This window comes from Nycticebus coucang, chromosome 7, assembly GCF_027406575.1.
Source record: "Nycticebus coucang isolate mNycCou1 chromosome 7, mNycCou1.pri, whole genome shotgun sequence".
NCBI classification, from domain to species: domain Eukaryota; kingdom Metazoa; phylum Chordata; class Mammalia; order Primates; family Lorisidae; genus Nycticebus; species Nycticebus coucang.
Window position 1 is genome coordinate 118,763,340 of NC_069786.1, and position 27,894 is coordinate 118,791,233.

Consider the following 27,894-nt stretch of genomic DNA (forward strand, 5'->3'; position numbering starts at 1 on the left):
ACAGACAAAAGGTTCCTAGATAAGAATTTTTTAAAATTTAATCTTCCCACAGCCTTCACCCAAAAGTTTCTTTTGAAAATGATGAACAAGCTAAGCACAGCAGTGGCTCATGTCTGTAATCCTGATATTTTGGGAGGCCAAGGTGGAAAGACTGCGTTAGGCTAGAAGGTTAAGAGCAGCTGGAACAAGAGCTAGACCCCAACCCTAAAAAAAAAAAAAAGAAAGAAAATTTAGGTGGGCTTTGTAGCACATGCCTATAGGGCCATGTTCTGAGGAGGCTGAGGCAAGAGAATCACTTGAGCCAGGAGTTTGAGGTTGCAGAGAGCTGTGATGGTTCCATTGCATTCTAGCGGCAGTGACAGTGAGACCCTGTCTCAAAAATAAATACATAAATGAAAGTGGTGAACAAGCGGCCTGAGAAATCTGTATATTCAGATAGCATTGAGAAGATGTGACGCAAACAGGAGGGGACCACAGCGCCCATTCTTTTTCCCTTTTCCCCAACAAAGACTAAAAGCAAAAGAGAACATATATTTTAAATGTCTGTAATTTTACCCATGAAGTATTTGAGACTGATTAAGCTTTGTGAAGTGGCTCTCGTGCTTTGTCATACAACAGCAAAATACATAAGGTGGTTCAGAGGAAAACCACAATACAGTTTATCATTTAGGTCAGGCTTATTGATTCATCAGAACAGAGAAAGAAGGAACTTAATAGTGGGAGGCCTTTTTTGACTAGTTTGGAGGCCACTTTGGTGAGTGTTCACACAGCTTTCTGGGTTCCAGCCCTCACCTGTCATACAAAAGGTGACCCTCCCCCAAAACATCCACGGTGCTCACTAGGCAAGAGGTCAGACTAGTAGCTGGTATGGCCTCTGTTTTTCTATTATGGCACTTTGTGGGAGACTAGCTAACCTATCATTCTTCTATTTTATTTTTTTTAAGACAGAGTTTCATTCTGTCACTTTGGATAGTATGCCGTGGTGTCATAGCTCACAGCAACCTCAAACTCTTAGGCTCAAGAGATCCTCTTGCCTTAGCATCCCCAGTAGCTTGGACTACAGGTGCCCACCATAATGCCTGGTGGACACTATAAAGAAGGGGTCATTTGGTAGAGAAGGGGTCTCGCTCTTGCTCAGGCTGGCCTTGAACTCCTAAGCTCAATGGATCTGCCCACCTGGGCCTCCCAGAGGGCTAGGATTACAGGCACGAGCCACTGTGCCTGGTCCCCAGACAAAGTCTTGAGCATGCCCTGATGTGAGCCTAGTTCACCAGCAACCTCAAACTTCTGGATTCAAACTATCCTCCTGTCTCAGCCTCCTGAGTAACTGGGACTACAGATGACCACCAAAAATTCCTGGCTGAATTATCTATTTTTAGTAGAGATAGGGTCTGGCTCTTGCACAGGCTTTTATCAAACTCCAGAGCTCAAGGGATCCTCCAGCCTCAGCCGCCCAGAGTTACAGGATTACAAGTGTGAGCCACTGTGTCCCCCCCCACCTCTTTCATTCTTTCCTTCTGGCACAAGTGAAGAAAGAAAAAGCCCATGGGTGGGTTTCAGGAAGGGGAAAGCTGAACACTAGGAGAAGGCTCATTACATAAGAGAGATGTTTTTAATACTGATGGCTTAAGCGAAGGTTTGCTTATCTTGAGAGTAAAATGTAAGTCCTAAAAAAAATCCGCATGCATCTTTAGCGGAGGACAACATGTAAGACACGCTCCCATAGTATACCCACATCACAAAGACACCCCAGGAATGCTGGGATTCAGAGGAAGGCTCCGCGTATTTGGGTGACATGGACAGGCATTGCAATTAGTCCTCGTAGATTTCAGATCTCTTAATGCAAGATTAGCCCTGCAGCTTGGCTTTTGGGTTTTCACAGTGTTTAAAGGGAAAAACTATTTAAAGACACCAGCAGGGGGTTAATGGAAGCTTTGATAAAGTTTCTCTGGATCTTTTCAAGGATGTTCAATTGCAGACTGGTTTCTAGAGACCCGTCTGGCTCTTCTGAGGAGACAGTAATTAATTTAGCCAGCAGAGTGACAACTACATAATTTAGAAGCCCATCTAAAACCCTCGCTAGCCCTGCACTGTTCATTTCTCATCTCAGCCAGGCACTTCGTTTTTAAATCTCTTGATGGCTTCTCCAGAGGGTGTAAAAGTTGGCGAGAGTGTTCAATGGAACAAGCATAATACAGAGAGATGAAAAACAAATCCGAATTAGACTGTCAAATGAATGGTGGTGGATGGATTTCCCTTCTTATAAATGAATGTGTGTGCATATTTATGGAGGAGCAAGGGGAAAGGAGTCAAGAAAAATAGTGTTCTCAGTCCTGGGTGTATAAATAAAACCTTTATCTTCTTAAAGTAGAATCTAGAATTTTTTTTTTAATGCAATCTAACTTTTACTTATATGAAATAATTACCTCTAGGCTCTGTAGACATACTATTTGTCTATGCTGCTCAGTCAACCTTGAAGTTGGATAATTTAGTGGGTTCTTTTGGAAGGCTTTTATTTATTTATTTTTCTCCATTCCGGGACTTGTGGCACCCACCATGAATACAAATTCATAGACCCTGGTGCCACACACAGGAGGTTATATCATTGCACGTTTGCCGCCTTATTTTGTATTTAATTATGATGATAATTAGTAAGAATGCTTATTAATAAGTCATAGCAACAGTGTTCTGTAAATAAAATTCTTTTCAGGAGAAAGTTAGAATCAAGAGACCATTCCCTCTTGAAAGAAAAAATTGTACTACATGTTTTTTAAATGTACATTTCATAGGCATTATGAACTTAACCAAAAGCTCATGGCTAGACCAGGGCTGTTAATGAGGAAACCACAGCTTAGCTCTTCTGAAGCCCATTGTATGCTTGCTAGGGCCTGTAATTACTCCAACCAGCTACATACAGATCCCTTACCAACTGATGATGTGCAAACAACTTTCCAGTAAAATCTCTCAGTGGGATCGCTTTAGAATCTGTTTGAACCATTTAAAAATATGTCGTGCGTTTTATAGATCTATTTCCATTATTTGTTTTTCCTTCAAATTTCTTAGAGGTAAGAAGAAATAACATGATTTATTGAAGATCAAAGGCAAACAGGAAACTATCTCAGAGAGAGGATTATATAAACGAGCACAGCATATAATTACTTATAGAGAATTGCTGTGAGCGTCCGGGACCCACACAATGGTGTTAAGAATGTATGTTTTAAAGAGAACCAGAATTCCAACGATAGTAGCTGAGCCTGCCCCACAATATCCATTCACATCTGAGTGTCAAAATTGTGGCTCAAGAGCAAAGTCATGATTAAAATCCTAATTATTTTAGCTAATTTCTCTTTACATGGACAAAACCCCTAAAACAAAAGGTGACTTGCCAAATAGAAAAACTGCTCCCAATATAAGATTAACCTAAATATTAATCTACTGCACCTTTTGTCAAAGCAGTTTCCCATAAGTGACACCAGCATTTCAACCTCTTCTCAACCTCCTTCCTCACAGGTCCCCTTTCTTGATTTAGTGCTCCAGAGCCGAGGTCAGCAAACTGTTTCTTTAAAGAGCACGATAGTTCATAAATTTGCTTTGTGGGCCACGAGCGCTCTGCTGCAGGAACTACACTGTTGTCCCCCGAAAGCAGTCTTAAACAAATGAATGGGGATTTGTTCCAATAAAACTTTTATTTCTGGATACTAGAACTTAAATTTTACATAGCCTTCAAATGTCACAGAATAGTATTCTTCTTTTGATTATTTTCAACATTTTAAAATGCAAAAAGCATTCTTAGGGGATTGTACAATAACAGGTGGAGGATGGGATTAGGACCGGGTTTGACACTAAAAGAAGCAACAATTTGTGCCCTGAAAATATCAATAAATCTTTTTTTTTTTTTTTTTTTTTGCCTTCTTTTCAAGGGTACATAATAGCTTTGGCCCTGGTCACACTACATATCTCCCTTGGGTTTAGTATTCCAACACAGTTCTCAAAATCAGCGAGAATGCACTTTCTGTTGATGCACCTCAGGTCCTCCCCAGAGGTGCCGCTCACACCTAATTATGGGCCAGAACCAGATTCTTTTATGACCCTGTGTCTTAACACCCTTTATATCAGGCCAAACTGGACTTAACCAATATCTCTTCTTTCTTCCTGTTCCTTTCTTCTCTTAGCCATAATAATGCAACAGTCCGTTATCTGACCATTGCATTCATTTCAGTATAGACAGAGGCAGAATTTTATAGACTGAAGCTAAAGAATTTTGCATGAGCCCTTTTTCAACCTTTGTTCCTAATTTGTTACTTATATTTTTGTAGGGTTTTTTCCCCTTAATCACACAAAAATTGTCTACACAAAACCTCATTCTACCATGTCTACAGCACATGACCTAAATTAATTGCTCTAAGACTTTTCCCTTTCTCCAACCATTTCCTTGAAGCTTTCCTCTTTCTAGAAGACAGGTACCTATTATACTCAGTGGGGATGAGATTTCCCACTGTTCTCCATTATCACACTCAAATAACATAATATGTCTAATTAAAGATGGCATAGAGAGAGAATGGGAACTTACCAGTTGAGTAAAAAAAGACAGTGTGCTTCTCGTACTTAGTTATTTTCTTTTCTCTATTCATTATATGGGCTTTATTAAATTTATCACCTTTTGACAAAAAAAGTTAACAGATTTGTTTTTACTGAAAATAAACACTAATCAACAAACAGATATTGAATATTCACTACTAACTCATCACACAGTGGCATTCTGATGAGGTGTATCACCACTTAATTGTAGGCATGATTTTTTCCTTTCAGCTAATTCTTAATTGTCCAATCCCAGAGTTCAATGCCAGTCTAACAAGTCACATCAGCTCATCTGAGGATGAAATAACTACAAGGGGATTCATGAGAGGCTCTTCTGCAAAGCCCTTTATAGCAGCCTGTCCTCTGAGAACAGTAATGGCAGCATTATGCTCTCAGCATGGGGCAGTGGACCCCAGGAAACATGGAACTTTCCCTATATGTTGAGCCACAGGCCAGCCCAAGCAAAGGCCTGTTGGTTATGGAACCCTTAAATGGAGGACATTGCTATGAATTTTACTTTTCAAACATATAACTAGAACAGAGTATTTCGATCTTAGCACTATGGACATTTTGCACCAGTGAACTCTGCGGTGCTGGGGAGGCTGTCCTGTGTGTTGCAGGTGCCTCCTCAACGTGCCTCCTCATTAGATACGCCAGCACCAAAAATGTGTCTGTTTTTTTTCCAAATGCCAGGGTTGGGGGTGGGAGGCAGAAATCATTCCTGACTGAGAACGGCTACATGAGAGGTACACTAGATCATCATTCCTCCCGTTAAAGAAAATACTTTGGAAAAGTTAGGGATTGGAAGGGAGGAGGAAAGGCAGAATTTAGATGTTAATTCTGCTGAAGCATTTTGGACATTCCTCCCTCTGCCCCCGCCCCCCTTTTAGAATTACCTTTTGAGACCATTTCTGAACATCCTAGGAAAATAAGGCTCACTCCTTCACATTCATAGCTCCTAGCTTAGAAGCATACAATGTTAGAACTGGAAAAGACTTCAGAGAATAGCCGGGCTTAATAATTATGTAATCCATCAGGACTTTAACTCCTTCCAGCTGAGAGTGCTACAGATGTTTGCTTGTCACTGGGACCCCTATAGCTTTGCTAGATAGATGATTGGACACAAATACCTAGAACAGTGTCATAGGCAAAGTAAAAATGAGAAATTGATGTCACTGCCCCTGGGTGCAATTTGGGGTCAATAGCGGACATCATTCTTAGGGGGTGGATCCATAATGATTTAAAAGAAATGCACCAGAGTAATGACTTGGTCTTCCAGTGAGAGCATGGACAGTAGGGGATGCTTGGTAAAAATAATAATAATAACAATAAAGACTCAATGACAGGAAGCCATTGCTGGCTGCCATTGCAATGTTTTTAACAAAAAATATTCACAGTTCTGTTGCCTGGCTAGGAAACCTTGTTTCATTTATCCAGCATTTCTCTTTCCTAGTGACACATCCTGTACTCATTTGCCTGAGATGGTTCACTTAAGTAAAAGTAAACCAAGGGAAAGCCATCTGGAAAACAAATCACCCAGCAATTTGCTTATCCATTTTTCATAAACATCAGGGCAATCTTCTAAACAAAAGACAGTTGCTCCAGGATAGAAGGTGGAAGAAGTGAGATCTGATTTTGCTTCTTCGGGCCTGTCATAAAGGAACATAACTTGTAGGGGAGTTCCAAGAGTTTGCTCTTCTTTGGCTTTACTGTGGTAGGACTTCGGGGAGTCACACCCTTGCTTCCTCCTTCTCCTTCACTGCTTCTGGCATGACGGTGAGGCTGGGGATGGCTTATCTCTTTGGAGAATCTGGGAGAAGTACTATGCCCTTAGCTCAGCCTGCTTTGCTTTGTCACCCCTCCCTGCCTGCCTACCCGGGCAGCAGAGAGTCCATTGCAGCCACCCTAGTGGGGCAGGCTTTGCACATGCAGAGTCTGCAGTCACCCAGATGGGCTGCAAGTGTCACTGAAGCCATTCCTTTTGGTCACAGATATAAAGTTCACATCTCTCCATCAGCTTATCAGTCAGAAGGATGATAGTCTGTGTCAGTTGGTTTTGAAGTGTGTATGTATGTGGGGGGAGGGGTGTGTGTGTATTAGACCCTTAAAGCCCCAAAGGTAAGATTTGGTTTAGAATAACCCTTCACACCACATACTACAATTAAATGATCAAAGCTCATTTGGAGCTACATCTCCATGCCTAGCTACTCCCTTAGTTTGGTCTCACAAACAAGGAGAATGCAAAGCTTAGTAACAAATGCTACTAATTATCTAGTGATTTTCAAAGAAAACAACTTTCCACTTTCCGGTAAGATTCTCCCTTGTTTCAAGTGTTGGTGCCAACATTAGCTTAGGTGAGTCACTTCACCCTCATGTAGCCGTTTCCCAACTCTTGACATTTCAAAGGTTGGGAGCAGAGGACCAAGAATTCTAGGAGGTCTTGAGTGTTTGGTTTTATTTATTTTTTAAACCACTTTCCTGATAAGAAAAAGAACCCTGTGAAAACAGCAAAGACAGAGACTCGCTAACCTTTGTGGCCTCCAGGTGCTAAATGCTAACATTCATTAATTCTGTGTATTCCTTACAGAGTGAGATATCATTGCCTATAGTGGTCCTCAAGGAATTTAATTTAATGAAATGATAGGAACAACTACAATTAGAATATAATTGCATGCATGCAAATATGCTTAGGGGAGCCTTGATAGAGTTTATGGTTGCTACATTCACCCAGAATTTTGGCCTACATTATTAACTTGCACTACTATGGAGAAAGGGTTTGTTAATGAAAGATAAACTATCCTGATGATTTTGAATTAGTGAACCTCAAATTATGGCAGGATAACAAGGCAGCGCTGCACACACACAATTCTTGCCTAAGTGAAAGCTTTCTGGCTGGCCACATAGGAGGTCTCCTTATTGAAAGATTTATTTTTAATTTTGAACAGCTTCCCAGCATTACCTTTCATGAGAATTAAAATAAGAAGCTGGAATTTTATCCTATTCAGCAAACCTCCTGGCAGGAGTGCATGTCATGGCAGAGAAAACCATATTGTGTCAGAGGAATTCTCTGCCTATTTTTTCCCTAGATATAAAAGAATTTCACCTACATTTCAAACAAAACTAACTCCCCCCACTCCCCACTCTAGTAATGATATTGCACATTTTCTTATTTTGGTGGATCTTTGATGTATCTTATTTGTGCCTATTGGACCTTTTGTCCTGGTAGATGTTGACATAATCTTTTGGCTTAAATTCCTAAGAATATAGAAGGTTGCAGAAGTCTCCCCACAAATCCGTAGGTGCCAAGACTGTCCCGAGCACTTCTCCCATAGGCTTTTCTCTGCCAAAGAGAATGGCTTCACCTAGTATAGCAGAGGCTCTAAGGCTCTATTCTCAGTTTTAATTTAGGTAAGAACGCAGTGTAGTGATGTCTTTGAGAATAGCCAAAACGTTATCAGGGGATTGAAGGTGAGCATATCGATTGCTCATAAACCAAACCCTTAGAAGGTGCAGAGAGCAATCCGGCCCATGTTGTCTCTTTCTAACTCAGGGCGACCAGCAGCACCCATGCACGTGCCCAGGTTCTGTGTGTAATGTTTCCATCGTGTTCTTCCAAAAGAGAATTAACAAAACCATGGTAGCTACAGAATACTTGTATTGCAATAGAATATTTCTAAATCCTACCATTATTCTATGCAGACAAATAAAACCAGTGGCAACAGTGTTTATAACCTAAAAATACAGAAATGAAAGATAAAAGCCTAACAAGATGACTTGTTCATTCTAAATAGTTTAGAAGACCATTCACATTGTACATCTGAAGACACATTCCAGTAAGGCGTGCCTTCCATCCTGCATTCAAAATCTTCCCCACGTCTTAACTTTTTTTTTTTTTTTTGATTCTAGAAATTTCAGAGGGAAATGGAAAAATAATGGCTTCGAATTGGGATGCTGGAATACTTTTCACTATAGGATCAATTAGTAAAGATATTTTACTTAACTACTGAGTGCACTTATTGAAACATTCATTTAAGAGAAAAGTGCAGTTAAGAGGCAATAGTATTGTTAGCAATTTATAATCCTTTTCCGGCGATGTTTGCTGCCCTTATAAGCCTCACAAAAGGATAAGCCATGGTCCCTTTTTCTTGCTTCTCTTTAACTCTCCAGAAATAACAGAGAGCTGAAAACTCCTGATGGGATAGGAATTTTTTTCAGAGAAGGAATACACAGATAAGTAGGTCAGGAGCAACAGCCTAGAAATCTACATTTTGAAACTATTTTATATTTTGATATTCAAGATTTTGTGATGGTTCTGTGCTTAACTGAGCAGAAACACTTCATGAACAGAAAAGGCCTTCTAGTCACCTCATTAGAAGGCAGTGAGGTAGGAATTGAGGGAGATTGATCTCCTACACCCCCATCCCTCATGTCAATCAATCATAGACTCAACTAGGAAAGGAGCTGCACAACTGGTATTGTTGTAGGATAAATTTTGTTAACCACAAACACAAAGATTTATATGGCAATTCTAGTGTAGGTCCATGTATGTTACTCATAACATTCTACATTAAAGAATAAGATCAAAACTATAGCTGCCGAAGCTTTTGTTAGAAAATACTGCAATTACCAATACTGGACTCTGTTGGCAAAAATTAATTTTATAATCCTGCATAGCCTGTAAATGTTCTGACATCCCGCCACGAACATTATAATGGCTGATATGAATCCTATACAAGAAAAGTCCAACATCACATGATTCAGCCACTAGAGCAGCAGTTCTCAACCTGTGGGTCGCGGCCCCTTTAGGGGTCGGACCACCCTTTCACAGATATTTACATTATGATTCATAACAGCAGGAAAAATTACAGTTATGAAGTAGCAACAAAAGTAATTTTATGGTTGGGGGTCACCACACCATGAGGAGCTGTATTAAAGAGTCATGGCATTGGGAAGGTTGAGACCCACTGCACTAGAGCCGCATCCTCTATCAATCGGACTGCCTTAGTCTTCACGTTATCTTTACCACCAAGTACGGTGCATGCTCCACAGCTGAAATGCAAAAAACATCTGCTGAGTAAACAAATGTCCTTCTAAGTATCTCTTATGACACAGGTCCCAGGTAAAATCGGTTCTACTACACTTGAAGAACTTTAATATCATTTGTGGTTATCATCATGAGCCTTTTCTCTACACAGATTCGGATCATACAGTAAAGTAGATCTGATTCGTACCTGCTTGGTTTGTTGTCACAGTGACGGAAACTGATTGGTCCGGGCTAGGGTTATACTTGGACACTCCATTCACTGCCCAGATTTCAAACGTGTAATTGGTGTGAGCCAGAAGGTCAGTGATGGAGACTCTGGTGGTCTTCAGGCCATTCTGCTGCGGGGTGTAGTGGACCCCACTCCCACAGGGTCTACACTTGCTGGGGTCACCAGCTCCACATTTCTTGCACACCACGTTGTAGGAGATGTCCTGACGACCTCCTGTGTTCTGAGGACTGCTCCATTCCAAGTTCACGGATGTCTCGTTGACATTTGAAATCAAGTTGAGGGGAGCAGATGGCGGGCCTGGAGAAAGAAAACCGCACTGTCACACTGAGAACTGAAATATCCTTGTGGAATCTCGCAAAAGTTTTATATTATTCTCTGCAGCTTTAGGAAGTAAAGTGAACCCATTTGGCAAAGAAAGCAAAAAGGAATATCAAGCCAGTATAGATCTTTGAAAAGAAGAATATGATAGAAGGCTGTGAGTGTCATTGTCATCTCTATTCCCCCCAAAACAGATCAACTGCCTCTCTGAGATGTGAAGTAACTCTGAGTAAATGGGCTCCAAGCCCAGACTTTCCTTCTGAAGTGGAAGAAAAATATAACTTATCTAGTCTCCATCTTATTATCTGAAAAATGAATGTGATTCTAGTTCCCAAGGCTGTTGTGAGACTCTGGTAAATTAACAGGTATACACCACTTCTGAAGATAAATTATAATTCCTAAGGACAGCATGTCACCAATAGCAAATAAAATTAACAGAATGGTATAGAAATGCCTCTGCAGTTCAGCATGGCAGCGGAGGGTTAAGCTGTTCGTGGGTAATTAGTAGGAACTGGTTAAACACGGTTGCAGAGATGTCAGAGATACAGCTGTTGATGGAACTCAAACTGGGCAGGATTGTTCAGGCTACTAACTAGACTCTCCCTCCTCCCTTCAGCAGGCTCATTCCCACCAACATCAAAGTGTTTCTGAAATATGAATGACGGCAGTGGTTGTTATGAGGCAGAACTGATGCTAACAACATAATGGGTGGTTTAAACACAATGATAATAAAAAAGACCATAGACCATGATGAACCCCTTGCTTCTTGTTTTTGGTCAGTCTTTACACACCAAGAAGTTGTGACACAGACTGTCTTTAAGTAGAAGAATCAGACTAGGAGACGGAATAGTGAGTTACCTTGGTCTAAGCCAGTTCCAAAGGTTTAAAAATCACCTGCTGTACTCAAATGAGAAATATTTACTCAGTGTGATAATGGGAAAGCTCTTTTCTTTTTCTCATTTTTTGGTCTTCCAACAGATGAACCAAAATAAGGTTTAACGAAAATTTGAAGTTTCTTGATCACTGTTATGTATGCTATTGCTAATGTATTTGGATTTGAACCCACCACCTCCGATATATGGGGCTGATGCCCTACTCCTTGAGCCATAGGCACCACCCTCCTAAGCCCTGGTAATGTATTTGGAAGGAATACTTTGAAGGAAATGTGTACTTGTTCCTCAGTAAGAAGAAGTAAACTGGCTGTCTCATGACTTGGGAGAGCTTTCTCCGTCAGCGGCAGGGAAACATGCCCTTCCAGAGGATGCTGAGAGGGAACTGGGAGAGTAAGACTCCTCCTGTAAGTGAGGAGTCAATTCAGTATCTACTACTGTGGTGATGAATGGCTGAAGGGTTTTGGGGTAGTAATGTTTAATAAGGGTGATTCCTTCTCCTTTTCTCTTCATACAGCTTATTGAAGACCTTATTTTAATACAGTAAGTAGACCCTCCCAATCTTCCCTTGGAACTAATTACCAATCACCTCTCACAGCATTAAGATTGGCTCCCCATGCTACAAAACTTTAAAGGAAAAAACCTCTAAAAAATTTACAAAAGTGTTTGTATTGTTTTGTAAAATTTGTATTAATATGTCAGATTAGCTCACAGATGTCCTCAGAAAGAAAATACAAATTCCTTTCTTGTTTAGATTTAAAAATTGTATTTATGGTCCCTTAGCACAGTGTCTGGAACATAACAAGGATGAATAAATGATTTTTGAATAAATGAATGGAGTCATTTGAAATCAAAGACTCTAAGACCCACATAGGACTTTATAAAACACTCATTTTAAGATGAGGAAACTAAAATCTGGAAAGTGGATTGGATAATGCTGAAAGTTCATGCAATCTCATTAACGACAGAATTTGACTAAAATCCAAAAGTGCTAAGTGCTCTTTGGAGGTTACATCTGGTCCACCATGTATTTCTCACTACAGGTGATTTCAGCCAAAGTCTGAGCCGGGTGGGCAAGGTCAGCGAGTGTCCCCAGGCCTGTTCCCCCTCCGTAGTGTTTGCCACCTCAGTGAAACCCATCACCAGTGTGCAGCTGAAGCTGACCATGGCTCGCTTTGTAAAATGGGTCAGTCCACTGGTTCTTATTTTGTTGTGGCTTCCAGAGATAAATAAGAATGACTCCGAAATCCATTAACCTCCTGGCCAAGGTTCCCGGTCCACTTTCACATGGGAAAATGTGACACAATGAATCAAGCACTGCAGAAGCAAAAAGTCAGTAATTAGTATGTAGGACGGGGCATTGCAGTGTCTAAACAGAGAAGAAATGGAGCAGAAAACTTAATGGTCACAGGACTCAGAGATATAGCACTGTACATGGGGGGAAAAAAAGACAAACCACACACACTAAGATGCTGCAGGATCTCAAAGTGGAGGTCTGGCACGAAAACCAGTGCTAATGGGAGCAGCCTTCTCTCCTGGGGCAGTGATTCTTACAGAAGGCCCAGAGCTAGATGCTTGAGGGAAAACTGAGAACAAGACAAGCTCAAGTTCTACGTTACCCCGGGAACAGTTTGGGGAGCTGAACCACATATGGTTTATGTCTTGTTATTGCAGAGTGACAGTTATCTGGGCACAAAGTAGCAGCCTAGAAACTGAATTATGATCAAGCCCTATGAGAGAGGACTGAATGAAATATAGAAATATCAACCCAGCACAACTAAACGCTGGCCAGCAAAGGCCCGGGAAAGGACCCATTCTTCACGGGCTAAGAGCATATGGTGGTTGTACTGTGTCCGTCACAATGTGGTTTGTAACTGTCACCCAGTAAAATATGATAATATATAACAAATATGCTTTCCATGTAAAGGGAGGGCCCACCTCTTTCTTAGAAAAGAAAATAATTTCTTCTTAAGACAATGAAAAAAAAAAAAAATAGGGACTTGAATACAGCCAAAACTCAATCTGGGGCCACAGTTATACTTAACAGCAGCACCTTAAAATAATTACCTGCAGAGATGGCTAAAAAGAGAAAATAGACATTCTGGGTAACATGAGCGCTCTTTCAATATACACAAGGCATCCAGAAGGCTAAATCGTAGCTCTCAGACTATTTTCTCTTCCATTTATTTAGGTCTGTCAGATCTAGATATTTAAGAGCAACTGAATTTCTGACATGGCACCTTTCTCATCAGAAAAGCACCCACCTGCAAGTTTGTCTCCAGTTACAAATATGAGGCTTATAAGAAAGAGGAATAACAGAACTATTTCTTCTGATTTTCTACATCTTCCTTACCAAGCACACACTGACACAGCATCGGCAGGGTCATTGTCAATGGCAAGGTTTTATGCCACTGAATATTAAACTGCCAGTAAATCCTGCTTCTGATACTGCTCCACATTTCAGGTCTTCATTTCTACTTCCTCCTTCACTTGTAACAAGGGATGGCATTTTGCTAATCAAACACCCATTCCACACCTGTTTTTGTCAGTGGTCTAAGTGCTTCCCCAGACAAATGATGTCTTCATCATTCTCCAGAGTCTGCCACCGTTCTTGGTTCAGAGCAAGCTCTCTGAATGTTTATGAGTCAGAGAATGAATGAATAAACAAACAGAAAACTAATGAAGTCCTTCAATGCTTTGGACACCCACACCTGCAGTGTTCTGAGGTACATGAATTAATGCAGGCCGCTCTGAGCTACAGCTGTACTAGTAAGCTTTTCGCATAAGCAGTGGTCCTCAAACTATGGCCCGCGGGCCACATGAGGCAGTGTGATTGTATTTGTTCCCGTTTTGTTTTTTTACTTCAAAATAAGGTTATGTGTAGTGTGCATAGGAATTTGTTCATAGTTTGTTTTTTTTTTAAAACAATGGTCCGGCCCTCCAACGGTCTGAGAGACAGTGAATGGGCCCCCTGTTTAAAAAGTTTGAGGACTCCTGCAGTATTAAGCCTATAAAGGAGTATCTCAGTGTAACTGGTTTAATTCAAGTTTCTTTTTTCATAGTTTAAAATTACCTTGGGCTGGCCATGGTAGCTCACGCCTGTAATCTTGGCACTCTGGGAGGCCAAGGCAGACAGATTGCCTGAACTCAGGAATTCGAGACCAGCCTGAGCAAGATCAAGACCCTGTCTCTAACTAAAAATAGAAAAATTAGAAGGATGTTGTGGTGGGTGCCTGTAGTCCCAGCTACTTGGGAGGCTAAGGTAGGAGGATAGCTTGAGCCTAAGGGTTTGAGGTTACAGTGAGCCATGACCACACCCCTGCACTCCAGTCTGGGCAACAGAATGTGATGCTGCCCTAATAAATAAACAAATAAATAAAATAATAAAATAAAAATTACTTTGGAAAAAGCAGAAAAAAAAGGGAAAGCAGGAAAGGCTATATATATGTATGTATATATATATATATATACACACACACCTATATATAAATATAAAAAATACATATGTGTCTATATATATATATTTTTTTTTTTTTAATTGAGACAGAGTCTCACTATGTCACCCTCAGTAGAGTGCTGTGGCATCACAGCTCACAGCAACCTCAAACCCCTGGACTCAAGCAATTTTCCTGCCTCAGACTCCTGAGTAGCTGGGACTACAGGTGCCTGCTACGTGCTTGGCTATTTTTTTGTTTTAGCAGGCCATGGCTGGGTTCAAACCCACAGACCTGGTGTATATGCCCGGTGCCCTACTCACTGAGCTATGGGCACCACCCAGGAAAGGCTATTATATTATATAAGTGTTACTTCTGCTGGGAGGGCTGTGGTGTCATCCATCTAATCCACAGATATTCACTGACTATCTAGCTTTTGTCATCTGCTCTAAAGAAGAGAGGAAAAAGAATATTCTGATTCATTTTGATACTTTCTGATAGTTGAAGGAAAGGGTAGGGAACTGAGAGAAAAGGAAGAGACTAGAGGAAACTAACTATGGATTCTGTGCGCACCAGACCCAAGGACAAGTGCCCTGCTCTGTCCTGTTTCTACAGCTGGGGAATCAACCGCTGTGGCTGGGAATTTAAAATGTGGACTCTAACAAATAAAGACTTGTCAGGTTGGGATTGGTTGTGACCACTTCTTTTTTTTTTCCACCTAGATTTCAGGTAATAACTTACTTAAGCATGACATTGGGGAAAACTTTATCTCTGAAGAAAATTAATTTTAACATTTCCAAAGGTGGGCTGCCATTTTTTCTTATTAGCCATTATGGAACTGCAGCTTGTTTCTTTAACTTCAATTTTTTAACCAAAAGGACATTTTAAAGCAGGAATTAGTCATATGCTGAAGTATGGTTAAGAGAAACTAAATGTTCCTTCCTTTGTATTTTTGGTTATATTTATAACCCGCCCATGAAATTCACATATAAGCTCAGGATTCTCTCCCTGCCTCTCCACAAGAATGAAGCTTCGCACGTTAAGCTATTTTAAAGTTTTTATATTTAGACTGTCCTTTCCATTTTTAATATAGTTTAGTGGCATAGATAATAGCTATACTACCTGAAACAAAAGTCAAATGCAATAATCTTTAGTTTACGAATCTTTAGAGCAGGAGTCAGCATAATTTCGCTGTAAAGAAATTTTACTATCTGTCCAGAGCTGTGTTCCAAGAAAACTTCATTTGCAAAAGTAGGTGGCAGCTGAAATGAATAGTTGAGAATCTGAAGACAGCAAAATGTACCCTCTTCCTAGGAAGATGCTCTCAGGTACAGTCAGAATTTTGCCCATAGTTCTAGGGGGGGATGTACAGCATTCCTGGAGCCTATCTAAAGAGCTCAGTCCAGGAATCTCTTTTTAATTAAATATGGTTGGCTGTATAGCCCAGGTAACAACCCTGGTTTCTAAAGTCCAAGTTATAACTATCTCCATCGACTAAGGAAGGAACAAAATATGTAAAATTTGGCCTATTTCTTGAGTTTCTCATTGCTCAGAAAGAAATGGGCACTGTGTTTCCTGCCTTTGTTGATAAATCTCATGAACATCCATCCACTCCACCCGTGTGAAATCATTTCTGCACCACACAGCAGGCACTGGTGAGAAGGGCTATAATGTGTAGTTATTGTTTTCTAGTGGCGTCTCACCTTGCATTCAGGTGACAGGAGTTCCAAGTTACAGAAGATATAAAGGACTATCACACCATACAATATAACCATGTTATATTATAAAAGAAATCTTGATCTTCCTTAATCTATCATGTGTTCTTGACTGGGAAAAGACAAGCTTCTGAAAATGAACTGCACCCTATTTAGAGACATTCAGTGCCTCTGACATTTAAAAAGGGCAATATTCCGAGCATAAAATTCCAGTAATTTAAAGTAACCCTTTTAGGATAACTCGATTATTTACGTATCGACATGAAGTCCGTATGAGTCTTAATAACATCATTTAAAAACTGTCGGCCAGTACTGAACCTACAGTCATGAATGTCTCCAGACTGAACTACTAAGTTTGGTATAAACCATTCTGTGAAAATCCAGGCTAAGATAACTTCGCCCTGTGCATTCTACCTCACTGCTACAAGTTTGAGTTGCTTCATAGGAAGCAACCGAAACTTTAGCAAAAGATAGAAAACTGCCATGACAATTGCCTTTCAAAGTAGGTATGGCAGAAAGGGTCCCGCCGTGGTGTAACAGGCTGTATAAACCTGAACAACTGGAATTAAAGTACTAACAGACCCCAAACCAAGAGGAAAACGTAGGGCAAGTTTCAAATTCACACTGTTAGAAAAATTTGAAACATGCAACTCAGATGCTTTGCCCTTGGCAGCTCTGCCACCCATTCTCGCCCCTGACTCTGATTAGCTGATTTCCTATCCCTGGGGTCTCACCTTCTCATTTCTGACTACTCCATACAAACTGCAATCCTCCTCTGCCCTGTCCCAAGACACCCCCACCACAGCACTGCTTTAAAAAAATTCCCCACTTGTGAGAATATTGAATTATTCTGTTTGTTTGTCATTTGGATTTCCATTAGAATGTAAGCTGCAGGAGAAGAGGAATCTTCTCTCTTCTGGTTCAAGAGAACATCCTCAGCCCTGATAACAATGCCTGAGAACATGCTCGCTCAGCACCTGCCGAATGAGTAAATGAAGGATGATTCTTAAGGGCCCAGGTCGGCTCACTCATCAGAAGCCTCACTGTCATAGCACTTGTGTATAAAAAACTGAGCAAAATAATAATAACAACGATAATGATAAAGAAAAAGGAAAGACAACCACATGCTACAAGGTGAAAAAAAAAAATTCAACTCTGCCACCAAGGGAAGGAGATCATTGATAAAAAAAAAAAAAAAATGAAGTCACTGGCTTCATGTAATAGAGTAGTTTCCAGAGCTATAACAGACCTTTAATACTTATCTGATTTTTAAATTGCCATTTTAAAATTCAATGCCTGAGCCATGAACTTAATTCTGAATGTAGAAGGAAGCATCCCCCAAGACGCAAAGCAGAAATGTAACTCTTACGTGATCAATTTCTTTCAGCATTACTGTCGCCCTTCACTAAAATGCCAAGGTAACCGGTGCAACACTTATCTTCTGAGACCCAAGATGCTTCCTCTAGTTCCATTTCCCTAGGCTTCACTGACCATGTACAACTTTTGGACTGTCAATAATACTTCAAAGTCTTAGTTGTAAATCCTTCAACCCTTCAGATAAGCCTTTCTTGTTAATCTCTCTCCAGCTGAAAGATAGGTTGTGAGGCAGATTAAACAACTGGGATGTGTAACTTTTGACTCTGAAATAAAGTCTGGGCTTCCCTGGACAGTTGCATACTTTGCCACCACTAATTGCTTTATCCCAGCTCTTGCTACAGTGGGTTAGTTTACATAAAGACCGCTGGTCAGGGATACCTCTTCTGAGATAATCTGAACCTTTTATCATGGCGATTTACGTGTTTTAACAATGAATAGAGCCAAACAGAGCTAGCTGTCTGTTATTTAGAAACACAACCATTTGGATGCATCAGTCACTTGTTTCTGTCATGAGAAATTCATGGCTTTCCAGAGAGGTTACTTTCTTGCTGAGATGTCGCCATCACTTATTTTTCTGGTATATCTGTTTTCCCACTTTCCTATTGAGAAATCATTTGTCTTTTCTTTTACTGGGTTAATTAAAGGGCTGATTTCTTTATATGAGGATAACTATCTTATGCTTGAAGTAGCTTATGAGGTAAATTCTCAGTTATACACAAGGAAGCTGCAATATGAAAGACCAAGAAAATTAGGGTTGACTACTTCATTATAGAATTAGCCAGCCAGTACATTCATTTATACATTTCTTATAAAACAGTTTTTCCGACTTTATCTTATTTAAGCATTATAATAAAATCTAACAGAAAAGTATTAATTACTTAGCAATCTTAGGACCAAAACTTAAGGTAATAGAGGGAGGAGAGCAAGATGGCAGCTGAGTAACAGCTTCCTTGCATCTGGGCACCATGAGTCCGGGGAGATAGGACTCCAGGCATCTCTGGCTGGTGGGACCTGCCTATCATCACCCCTGTGAGGATACAGAGAGTCAGCGAGAGACTTCTGGACCCCAAGAGGAGGACTAAAACAGTGGAAAAACGGCAAGTGGTCACGTGTGTTCAATCGGTCTAAACCCACCTGCAACTGTAAGTTCAGTAGCAGTGAGACTGCAAACCGGAAAGGCCTTACCTGTGAACTGTTTTGGTGTCTTTGGACTTGGCACTCAGTTGGGCTGCCTTGGGGAGAGCCTGGGTGGGAGTGCGGAGAACTTTGGCCGTTGTCTAGGGCCCCAGTCTGAGCCGCGGAGCCAGACAGAGTTAATAGTGTTTGGCTGTGGGCCACAGGGAGCCATTGTGAGCGATCTGCCCCAGCAAGCTCCGCCCTCAGGGTCGCAGAGATAGAATCGGGTGGGAGCTCGTAACCCAGCACCAAGTAGCCTAAGGGTAGGGTCTGAGCTGCCTTGCAGCTCTAAGCCTCAGAGGCAGAGTGAGACCAGTTTTGGCACACTGGGTAAGTGGATAGCCACTTCACCAGTGATTCCAGTGACAAGCACTTTCCTGGGAAGGCTTCTGCTCAGCAAGTTTACAAGTTCAAAGTGCCTTATAAGTGGGCTGAAGAGAGATTTAGGGTGTCTACCTGCTGGGGTTTGAGAAATCAGCAGCCTCCAGTAGTATCAGAACTGTGATTAACATCTCATACCCCAGAAGACCAAGTGTTGCCCAGACAATATTCAATGACATATATATACTGCTTTGTTTTTGGTTGTGTTTTGTTTTGTTTTTTTGGTTTGGTTGTTTTTTTATTTATTTTGATGTTGTTGATGTTGTTTTGTTTTTTAATTTCAACCTTTTCCATACAGATCTTTTTTCTTTCTCAATTTTTCTAGTTTAATTATAATTTCCCATTGCTGCCCTTTTTAATAACTAGAACTTCATTTTTGCTACTGTTTCTACCACTATTATTTGGTTTTTCACCCAATTTTATCCCATAAACTTTTCTGTTTGCTTGTTTTGGTTTGATTTATAGCATTTTTGTCTTTCCTCTCTACTTGGTGGAGGTGGGGTACTGTGTCTGATCAGGTTAGCAAAGAGCTGCTGACCTCAAGGGAACCACCCAACTGGGCACCACCAGAAGGTGGTTTTTTTTTTTTTTTAAGGTTGTGTCAAAGTACCCTACTGTACACCTATATTGCTCTGTCTCCCTCTTTCTGTGCCTCTCTTCTTTTTGTCAATATTCCTTTTACCCATCCCCTCTCCTTTCCCTATTTTTTTTTTTCTTTTCACTCGGTCCTCCTTTCTTTCATCCCTTTCTTGCTCTTCAACCTTCTGACCCTTTTGGTCCTGTAACAAAAGGACTCATCTAACCCTTAGTCCACAGGCACAAGAAATTAAAGAGCAAGATGAAGTGAAAGGAAAATTAGGGCAAGGAAACAGATAAAAGAAATCACTCATGAGAAAGAATCAGCAGAAAAGTCCAGGCAACATGAAGATCCAGTCCAGAACAACCCCGCCAAGGGACCATGAGGTAGCTACTGCAGAGGATTCCACCTGTAAAGAAATGTTAGGAATGACAGAAAGATAATTTAGAATACACATGATGAAAACAATGAAAGAAATGATGGAAACAATGAAGGAAACTGCTAATAAAGTGGAAAATAACCAAAAGGAAATCCAAAAACAGAATCAAATCAGAGATGAACGATATGAAGAATATAAAAAGGATATAGCAGAGCTGAAGGAACCGAAACAGTCGATCAGGGAACTTAAAGATGCAATGGAAAGTATCAGCAACAGGTTAGACCATGCAGAAGAAAGAATTTCAGAGGTAGAAGACAAAGTTCTTGAGATAAGTCAGATGGTAAAAGAGGCAGAAAAGAAGAGAGAGAAAGCAGAACGTTCACTGTCAGAATTATGGGACTTTATGAAGCATTCCAACATACGAGTTATAGGAATTCCAGAAGGGGAAGAAGAATGCCCCAGAGGAATGGAAGCCATACTAGAGAATATTATAAAAGAAAATTTCCCAAATATCACCAAAGATTCTGACACACTGCTTTCAGAGGGCTATCGGACCCCAGGTCGCCTCAACTCTAACCGAGCTTCTCCAAGACATATTGTGATGAACCTGTCCAAAGTCAAGACAAAAGAAAGATTCTGCAAGCTACCAGGAGTAAGCGCCAGTTGACCTACAGGGGCAAATCTATCATAGTGACCGCACACTTCTCTAATGAAACTTTCCAAGCAAGAAGACACTGGTCATTTACCTTTAATCTACTTAAACAGAATAATTTCCAGCCCAGAATTCTGTGCCCTGCTAAGCTAAGCTTAAAAATTGATGGAGAAAGCAAATCATTTACGGATATACAAATGTTGAGGAAATTCGCCACAACAAGAACAGCTCTACAGGAAATACTTCAACCTGTTCTGCACACTGACCACCACAGTGGATCAGCAGCACAGTAAGAACTCAGAAATTAAAGGACATAACCTAACCTCAACACTGATGCAAAAGATAAAACTAAGCAATGGACTCTCACAAAATAAGATGAATAGAATACTACCACACTTATCAATTATCTCAATAAATGTTAATGGCTTGAATTCCCCAATGAAGAGACACAGATTGGCTGACTGGATTAAAAAACACAAGCCACCCACTTGCTGTCTGCAAGAAACACACCTGGCTTCAAAAGACAAATTAAAGCTCCGAGTCAAGGGTTGGAAGACAATTTTTCAGGCAAATGGCATTCAGAAGAAAAGAGGAGTTGCAATCTTATTTCCAGATTCATGTGGATTTAAAGCAACTAAAGTCAAAAAAGACAAAGATGGTCACTTTATATTGGTCAAGGGAAAAATACAACAAGAAGATGTTTCAATTCTAAATATTTATGCACCCAATTTAAATGCTCCCAGATTCTTGAAACAGACCTTACTCAGTCTGAGCAATATGATATCTGATAATACCATAATAACAGGGGACTTTAACACTCCTCTTACAGAGCTGGACAGATCCTCTAAACAGAAATTAAACAAAGATATAAGAGATTTAAATGAGACCCTAGAACAACTGTGCTTGATAGACGCATATAGAACACTCCATTCCAAAGATAAAGAATATACATTCTTCTCATCACCCCATGGAACATTCTCCAAAATTGATCATCTCCTGGGACACAAAACAAATATCAACAGAATAAAAAAATTGAAATTTTACCTTGTATCTTCTCAAACCATAAGGCACTAAAGGTGGAACTCAACTCTAACAAAAACGTTTGACCCCACCCAAAGGCATGGAAATTAAACAATCTTCTGTTGAATAACAGATGGGTGCAGGAAGAAATAAACCAGGAAATCATTAACTTCCTTGAGCATAACAACAATGAAGACACAAGCTACCAAAACCTGTGGGATACTGCAAAAGCAGTTTTCAGAGGAAAATTCATCGCTTCAGAAGCCTACATTCGAAAAACATAAAGAGAGCACATCAACAATCTCACAAGAGATCTTATGGAATTGGAAAAAGAAGAACAATCTAAGCCTAAACTCAGTAGAAGAAAAGAAATCTCCAATATCAAATCAGAGATCAATGAAATTAAAAACAAAAGAATCATTCAGAAAATTAATGAAACAGGGAGTTGATTTTTTGAAAAAATAAATAAAATAGATAAACCATTGGCCAGACTAACGAGGAATAGAAAAGTAAAATCTCTAGTAACCTCAATCAGAAATGATAAAGGGGAAATAACAACTGATCCCACAGAGATACAAGAGATCATCTCTGAATACTACCGGAAACTCTATGCCCAGAAATTTGACAATGTGAAGGAGATGGATCAATATTTGGAATCACACCCTCTCCCTAGACTCAGCCAGGAAGAAATAGAGCTCCTGAACAGACCAATTTCAAGCACTGAGATCAAAGAAACAATAAAAAATCTTCCAACCAAAAAATGCCCTGGTCCAGATGGCTTCACACCAGAATTCTATCAAACCTTCAAGGAAGAGCTTATTCCTGTACTACAGAAATTATTCCAAAAAATTGAGGAAGAAGGAATCTTCCCCAACACATTCTATGAAGCAAACATCAACCTGATACCAAAACCAGGAAAAGACCCAAACCAAAAGGAAAATTTCAGACCAATCTCACTCATGAATATAGACACAAAAATTCTCAACAAAATCCTAGCCAATAGATTACAGCTTATCATCAAAAAAGTCATTCATCATGATCAAGTAGGCTTCATCCCAGGGATGCAAGGCTGGTTTAACACACACAAGTCCATAAACATTATCCACTATATTAACAGAGGCAAAAATAAAGATCACATGATCCTCTCAATAGATGCAGAAAAAGCATTTGATAAAATCCAGCATCCTTTTCTAATTAGAACACTGAAAAGTATAGGCATAGGTGGCACATTTCTAAAACTGATTGAAGCTATCTATGACAAACCCACAGCTAGTATTTTACTGAATGGAGTAAAACTGAAAGCTTTTCCTCTTAGAACCAGACAAGGTTGTCCTCTGTCACCTTTACTATTCAACATAGTGCTGGAAGTTCTAGCCAATACAATTAGGCAAGACAAGGAAATAAAGGGAATCCAAATGGGAGCAGAGGAGGTCAAACTCTCTCTCTTTGCTGACGACATGATCTTATACTTAGAGAACCCCAAAGACTCAACCACAAGACTCCTAGAAGTCATCAAAAAATACAGTAATGTTTCAGGATATAAAATCAATGTCCACAAGTCAGTAGCCTTTGTATACACCAATAACAGTCAAGATGAGAAGCTAATTAAGGACACAACTACTTTCACCATAGTTTCAAAGAAAATGAAATAGCTAGGAATATACCTAATGAAGGAGGTGAAGGACCTCTATAAAGAAAACTATGAAATCCTCAGAAAGAAAATAGCAGAGGATATTAACAAATGGAAGAACATACCATGCTCATGGCTGGGAAGAATCAACATTGTTAAAATGTCTATACTTCCCAAAGCAATCTACCTATTCAATGCCATTCCTATCAAAATAACAACATCGTGTGCCAGTGTGGAATTCTTGCACGCCTGCCTTCTTGTAGCTGCTTTCTCAACCTAGCCCAGCATCACCATGGTGGACGCCTTCCTGGGTACCTGGAAGCTAGTGGATAGCAAGAATTTCGATGAGTACATGAAGTCAATCGGGGTGGGTTTTGCTACCAGGCAGGTGGCCAACATGACCAAGCCTACCACAGTCATTGAAAAGAACGGGGACACTATCATACTAAAGACACACAGCACCTTCAAGAACACAGAGATCAGCTTTAAGCTTGGGGTGGAGTTTGATGAGACAACAGCAGATGACAGCAAGGTCAAGTCCACTGTGACACTGGATGGAGGCAAACTTGTCCACCTGCAGAAGTGGGATGGGCAAGAGACGACACTTGTGCGGGAGCTCAGTGATGGAAAACTTTTCCTGATGCTCACCCACGGTAGTGTAGTTTGCACTCGTACTTACGAGATAGAGGCATGACCTGTCCATGCTTTCGCTGACTGCTGCCGATCGGCTGACCCTCGACTCAGAACCACATTGCCTCATTTGTTTCCTCTGCATTTTGTATAAATACATCGTGGTTGAGGGATTCTTCTGGAATCAAGTGCCACCAGCCCGAATCTAGTTCCAGTTCCTATTGTGTGTGTGTGGTTTGTTTTTTTCAAAGGGTGCTCTGAGGTCAATAAAGCAGAGCCAAGGCTAAAAAAATAAAAAATAAAAAAAAATAACAACATCGTACTTTCAAGATTTAGAGAAAATGATTCTGCGTTTTGTATGGAACTGGAAAAAATCCCGTATAGCTAAGGCAATTCTTAGTAATAAAAATAAAGCTGGGGGCATCACCATACCAGATTATAGTCTGTACTACAAAGCCATAGTGCTCAAGACAGCATTGTACTGGCACAAAAACAGAGACATAGACACTTGGAATCGAATTGAAAACCAAGAAATGAAACTAACATCTTACAACCACCTAATCTTTGATAAACCAAACAAGAACATACCTTGGGGGACAGACTCCCTATTCAATAAATGGTGTTGGGAGAACTGGATGTCTACATGTAAAAGACTGAAACTGGTCCCACACCTTTCCCCACTCACAGAAATTGATTCAAGATGGATAAACGACTTAAATTTAAGGCATGAAATAATAAAAATCCTCCAAGAAAGCATAGGAAAAACACTGGAAGAGATTGGCCTTGGGAAAGACTTCATGAAGAAGACTCCCATGGCAATTGCAACAAAAACAAAAATAAACAAATGGGACTTCATTAAACTGAAAAGCTTCTGTACAGCTAAGGAGATAATAACCAAGGCAAAGAGACAACCTACACAATGGGAAAGGATATTTGCATATTTTCAATCAGACAAAAGCTTGATAACTAGGATCTATAGAGAACTCAATTTAATCCACATGAAAAAAGCCAACAATCCCATATATCAATGGGCAAGAGACAGGGATAGAATCTTTTCCAAAGATGACAGACAAGTGGCTTACAAACATATGAAAAAATGTTCATCATCTCTATATATTAGAGAAATGCAAATCAAAACAACCCTGAGATACCATCTAACCCCAGCGAGAATGGCCCACATCACAAAATCTCAAAACTGCAGATGCTGGCATGGATGTGGAGAGAAGGGAACACTTTTACACTGCTGGTGGGACTGCAAACTAGTACTACCTTTCTGGAAGGAAGTATGGAGAAACCTCAAAGCACTCAAGCTAGACCTCCCATTTGATCCTGCAATCCCATTACTGGGCATCTACCCAGAAGGAAAAAAATCCTTTTATCATAAGGACACTTATACTAGACTCTTTATTGCAGCTCAATTTACAATCGCCAAAACGTGGAAACAGGCTAAATGCCCACCAACCCAGGAATGGATTAACAAGCTGTGGTATATGTATACCATGGAATACTATTCAGCTATTAAAAAAAATGGAGACTTTACATCCTTCGTATTAACCTGGATGGACGTGGAAGACATTATTCTTAGTAAAGCATCACAAGAATGGAGAAGCATGAATCCTATGTACTCAATTTTGATATGAGGACAATTAATGACAATTAAGGTTATGGGGGGGGAAGTAGAAAGAGGGACGGAGGGAGGGGGGTAAGGCTTTGGTGTGTGTCACACTTTATGGGGGCAAGACATGATTGCAAGAGGGACATTGCCTAACAATTGCAATCAATGTAACCTGGCTTATTGTACCCTCAATGAATCCCCAACAATAAAAATAATAATAATAAAAAATAAATAAATAAAAATAATAAAAATAAAAAAAAAAACTTCAGGTAATAAAAGTTAAGCAACTCTCTTAAATTAACACAGCTAATGTGTGCAAAGCTAGAATCAGAACTCCTAACACCAAGGACAAGCCACCTCCCTCCTCTCTTCACAGAAATAGAAATGATTTAAAGATCATAATGAAGTATAACCATTGTTTTCTGGAACAGGATGGAAAGTTTCCAACTTTCTCAACTTACCCCAGAGTTCAGTTCTTCTCAGCCCTCCTTCCCTTTATGATCAGCATGACTGGTCAGCATTCCTCCCTGGATGATGCTCTTTTTAACTGGGTTGTCCTCTCTGCCTGGTTCCTACCTCCCATGCAAGAGGGTAGTTAAGAGTTTCTTTAAAGGTTCTTTTTCTGGGAGGAAGATTACTGGAAGAGTGTGAGGGGCAATTCTATCTCTATAGCAGAGTCTTCCCTGAGCTCATCTTCTGCTGGGCTTTCGATAATATGTGTAGGAAGAGCCAAGTAGGAGAGAAAAATCTAAATGCTGATTGTAAAGAAGATAGCCAGTTCTCTCCCCAGGGGATCTCAGAAAATATGTATAATTGACTCTGTTTCATAGAAGCATGCTGTGAAAAACCACTGTATGACTTCCACAAAGAGTGTCAAAAATGCCATCCAGAAATGACGGGGCTCAGTGGATGTCTAGCCACTGTTAATTATTGATAGCAGCAGAAACATTGCAATAACCAGGCTAAATGGCGCTGACAGATGACTCAAGCCTTTCACTTGGGCATATATTAGTGTTCCTCAAACCTATGCATTTTCCATTTGAGCCCACACTGGGCTGTTTGTAAAATGAGGAGTAGGTTGAAGAGGAAAGAGGCTAACACAGCATTGTTTTTGAAAAAATAAAAATTCAATGTGAGGATACCTAATCTTTATGAACTATCATGAGGTTTTTAAAATTTGCAAACAACCAATGGTAAGTGATCAGCCTGGGGTCCACCTAGTGCCTTCCATGAAGCACAGCTGGTGACTTTTCTCCCTGTATATTTAATTGTTTTCAAACAAAAATCATGTACTTACATAATTCTCTAGAAGGCACTTTTTTTCCTATTGTGGTCAAAATGCTGTAAGGCAATCTAAAAGAAAGAAATAAGGATGTGGCTGCCTCACCTAATGTCAAATCCTGAACTACTGAGATATAAGTAAAGAAGAAGCCAAGGGTGAAGGCTGCATATGACTTGTCAAAATGTCCCTGGTTGCTTTGATCAGTTTGTACAGTCCAGGGGACAGACACATTAGCTGGCTTATCAACTAACAGGCAGCGGGACCATATGCTCTGAACTAAAAACCAGCCACGTAATCTGGCAGTGGGGGAGTTGGTCCCTCAATTTGATTTTCTAGCCTGTGACAAATGGAATGCAGTAGGAAACAATGACACTGCACATTGGAGAAATAATGTGACATAAGAAATTTCCCTGCACATCTTGGATACAAGATTTTTCATAAAAACTTGTTCATAAAAATGATGGATTGCATGATAATAAAAAAATTAGAGATCAACCAATGTATCCTCTGAAATGCTTCCTTCAGTGACACTTTGGGGATCTTTGCCCCTGGACCTCCCTTTTCTACTAACTAGTCTTTGACTAGAGCTAACTGCACACTCACCATCCTGTTACGTAGACATGGACCCTTCCCCCTTCGTTACATTCTCAGCTACTTGCAGCTCTAAAACAAAAAGAAATATGCTTTCGAGTGGGAAAAAATGTAGTTTACTTGAAACTGAAGGCTGCCTTTTATCCTACAGTTTCTACATCAAAGCCTCATTCTAGATCTCCCTCCCCAAATCCCTTAGCCAGACCGTTCAGCGTGGAAACCTTTGGGGTAGAGAATTGAATTGAACATCAGGAGCATCTTCAAGAGGTTGTTTGAAAATGAATGTGCAATTCCCAAAATTAAAGCACTTCAAAAAAAATGAAAAGAATCCCTCTCTTCTCCTGACCTTGGAAACAAGTAAGGACGATGTTATTTT

The 27,894-nt window shown here is 40.2% G+C and overlaps 2 protein-coding genes across 2 annotated transcripts in view; one reads left to right on the top strand and one right to left on the bottom strand.

Moving 5' to 3' along the window:
* Positions 1 to 27,894, bottom strand: part of EPHA4 (EPH receptor A4) — a 156,844-nt gene that overhangs the window by 51,458 nt on the left and 77,492 nt on the right. Inside the window, exon 5 of the mRNA XM_053597370.1 lies at positions 9,810 to 10,148. Coding sequence (XP_053453345.1) covers positions 9,810 to 10,148 — 339 coding nt within the window. The remainder of the gene's footprint in view (positions 1 to 9,809; positions 10,149 to 27,894) is intronic.
* LOC128590157 (fatty acid-binding protein, heart-like) lies at positions 23,630 to 24,316 on the top strand. Its single transcript, XM_053597372.1, has one exon. It carries the CDS (start codon positions 23,693 to 23,695, stop codon positions 24,092 to 24,094), a length of 402 nt encoding a protein of 133 aa, XP_053453347.1. The 5' UTR covers positions 23,630 to 23,692; the 3' UTR covers positions 24,095 to 24,316.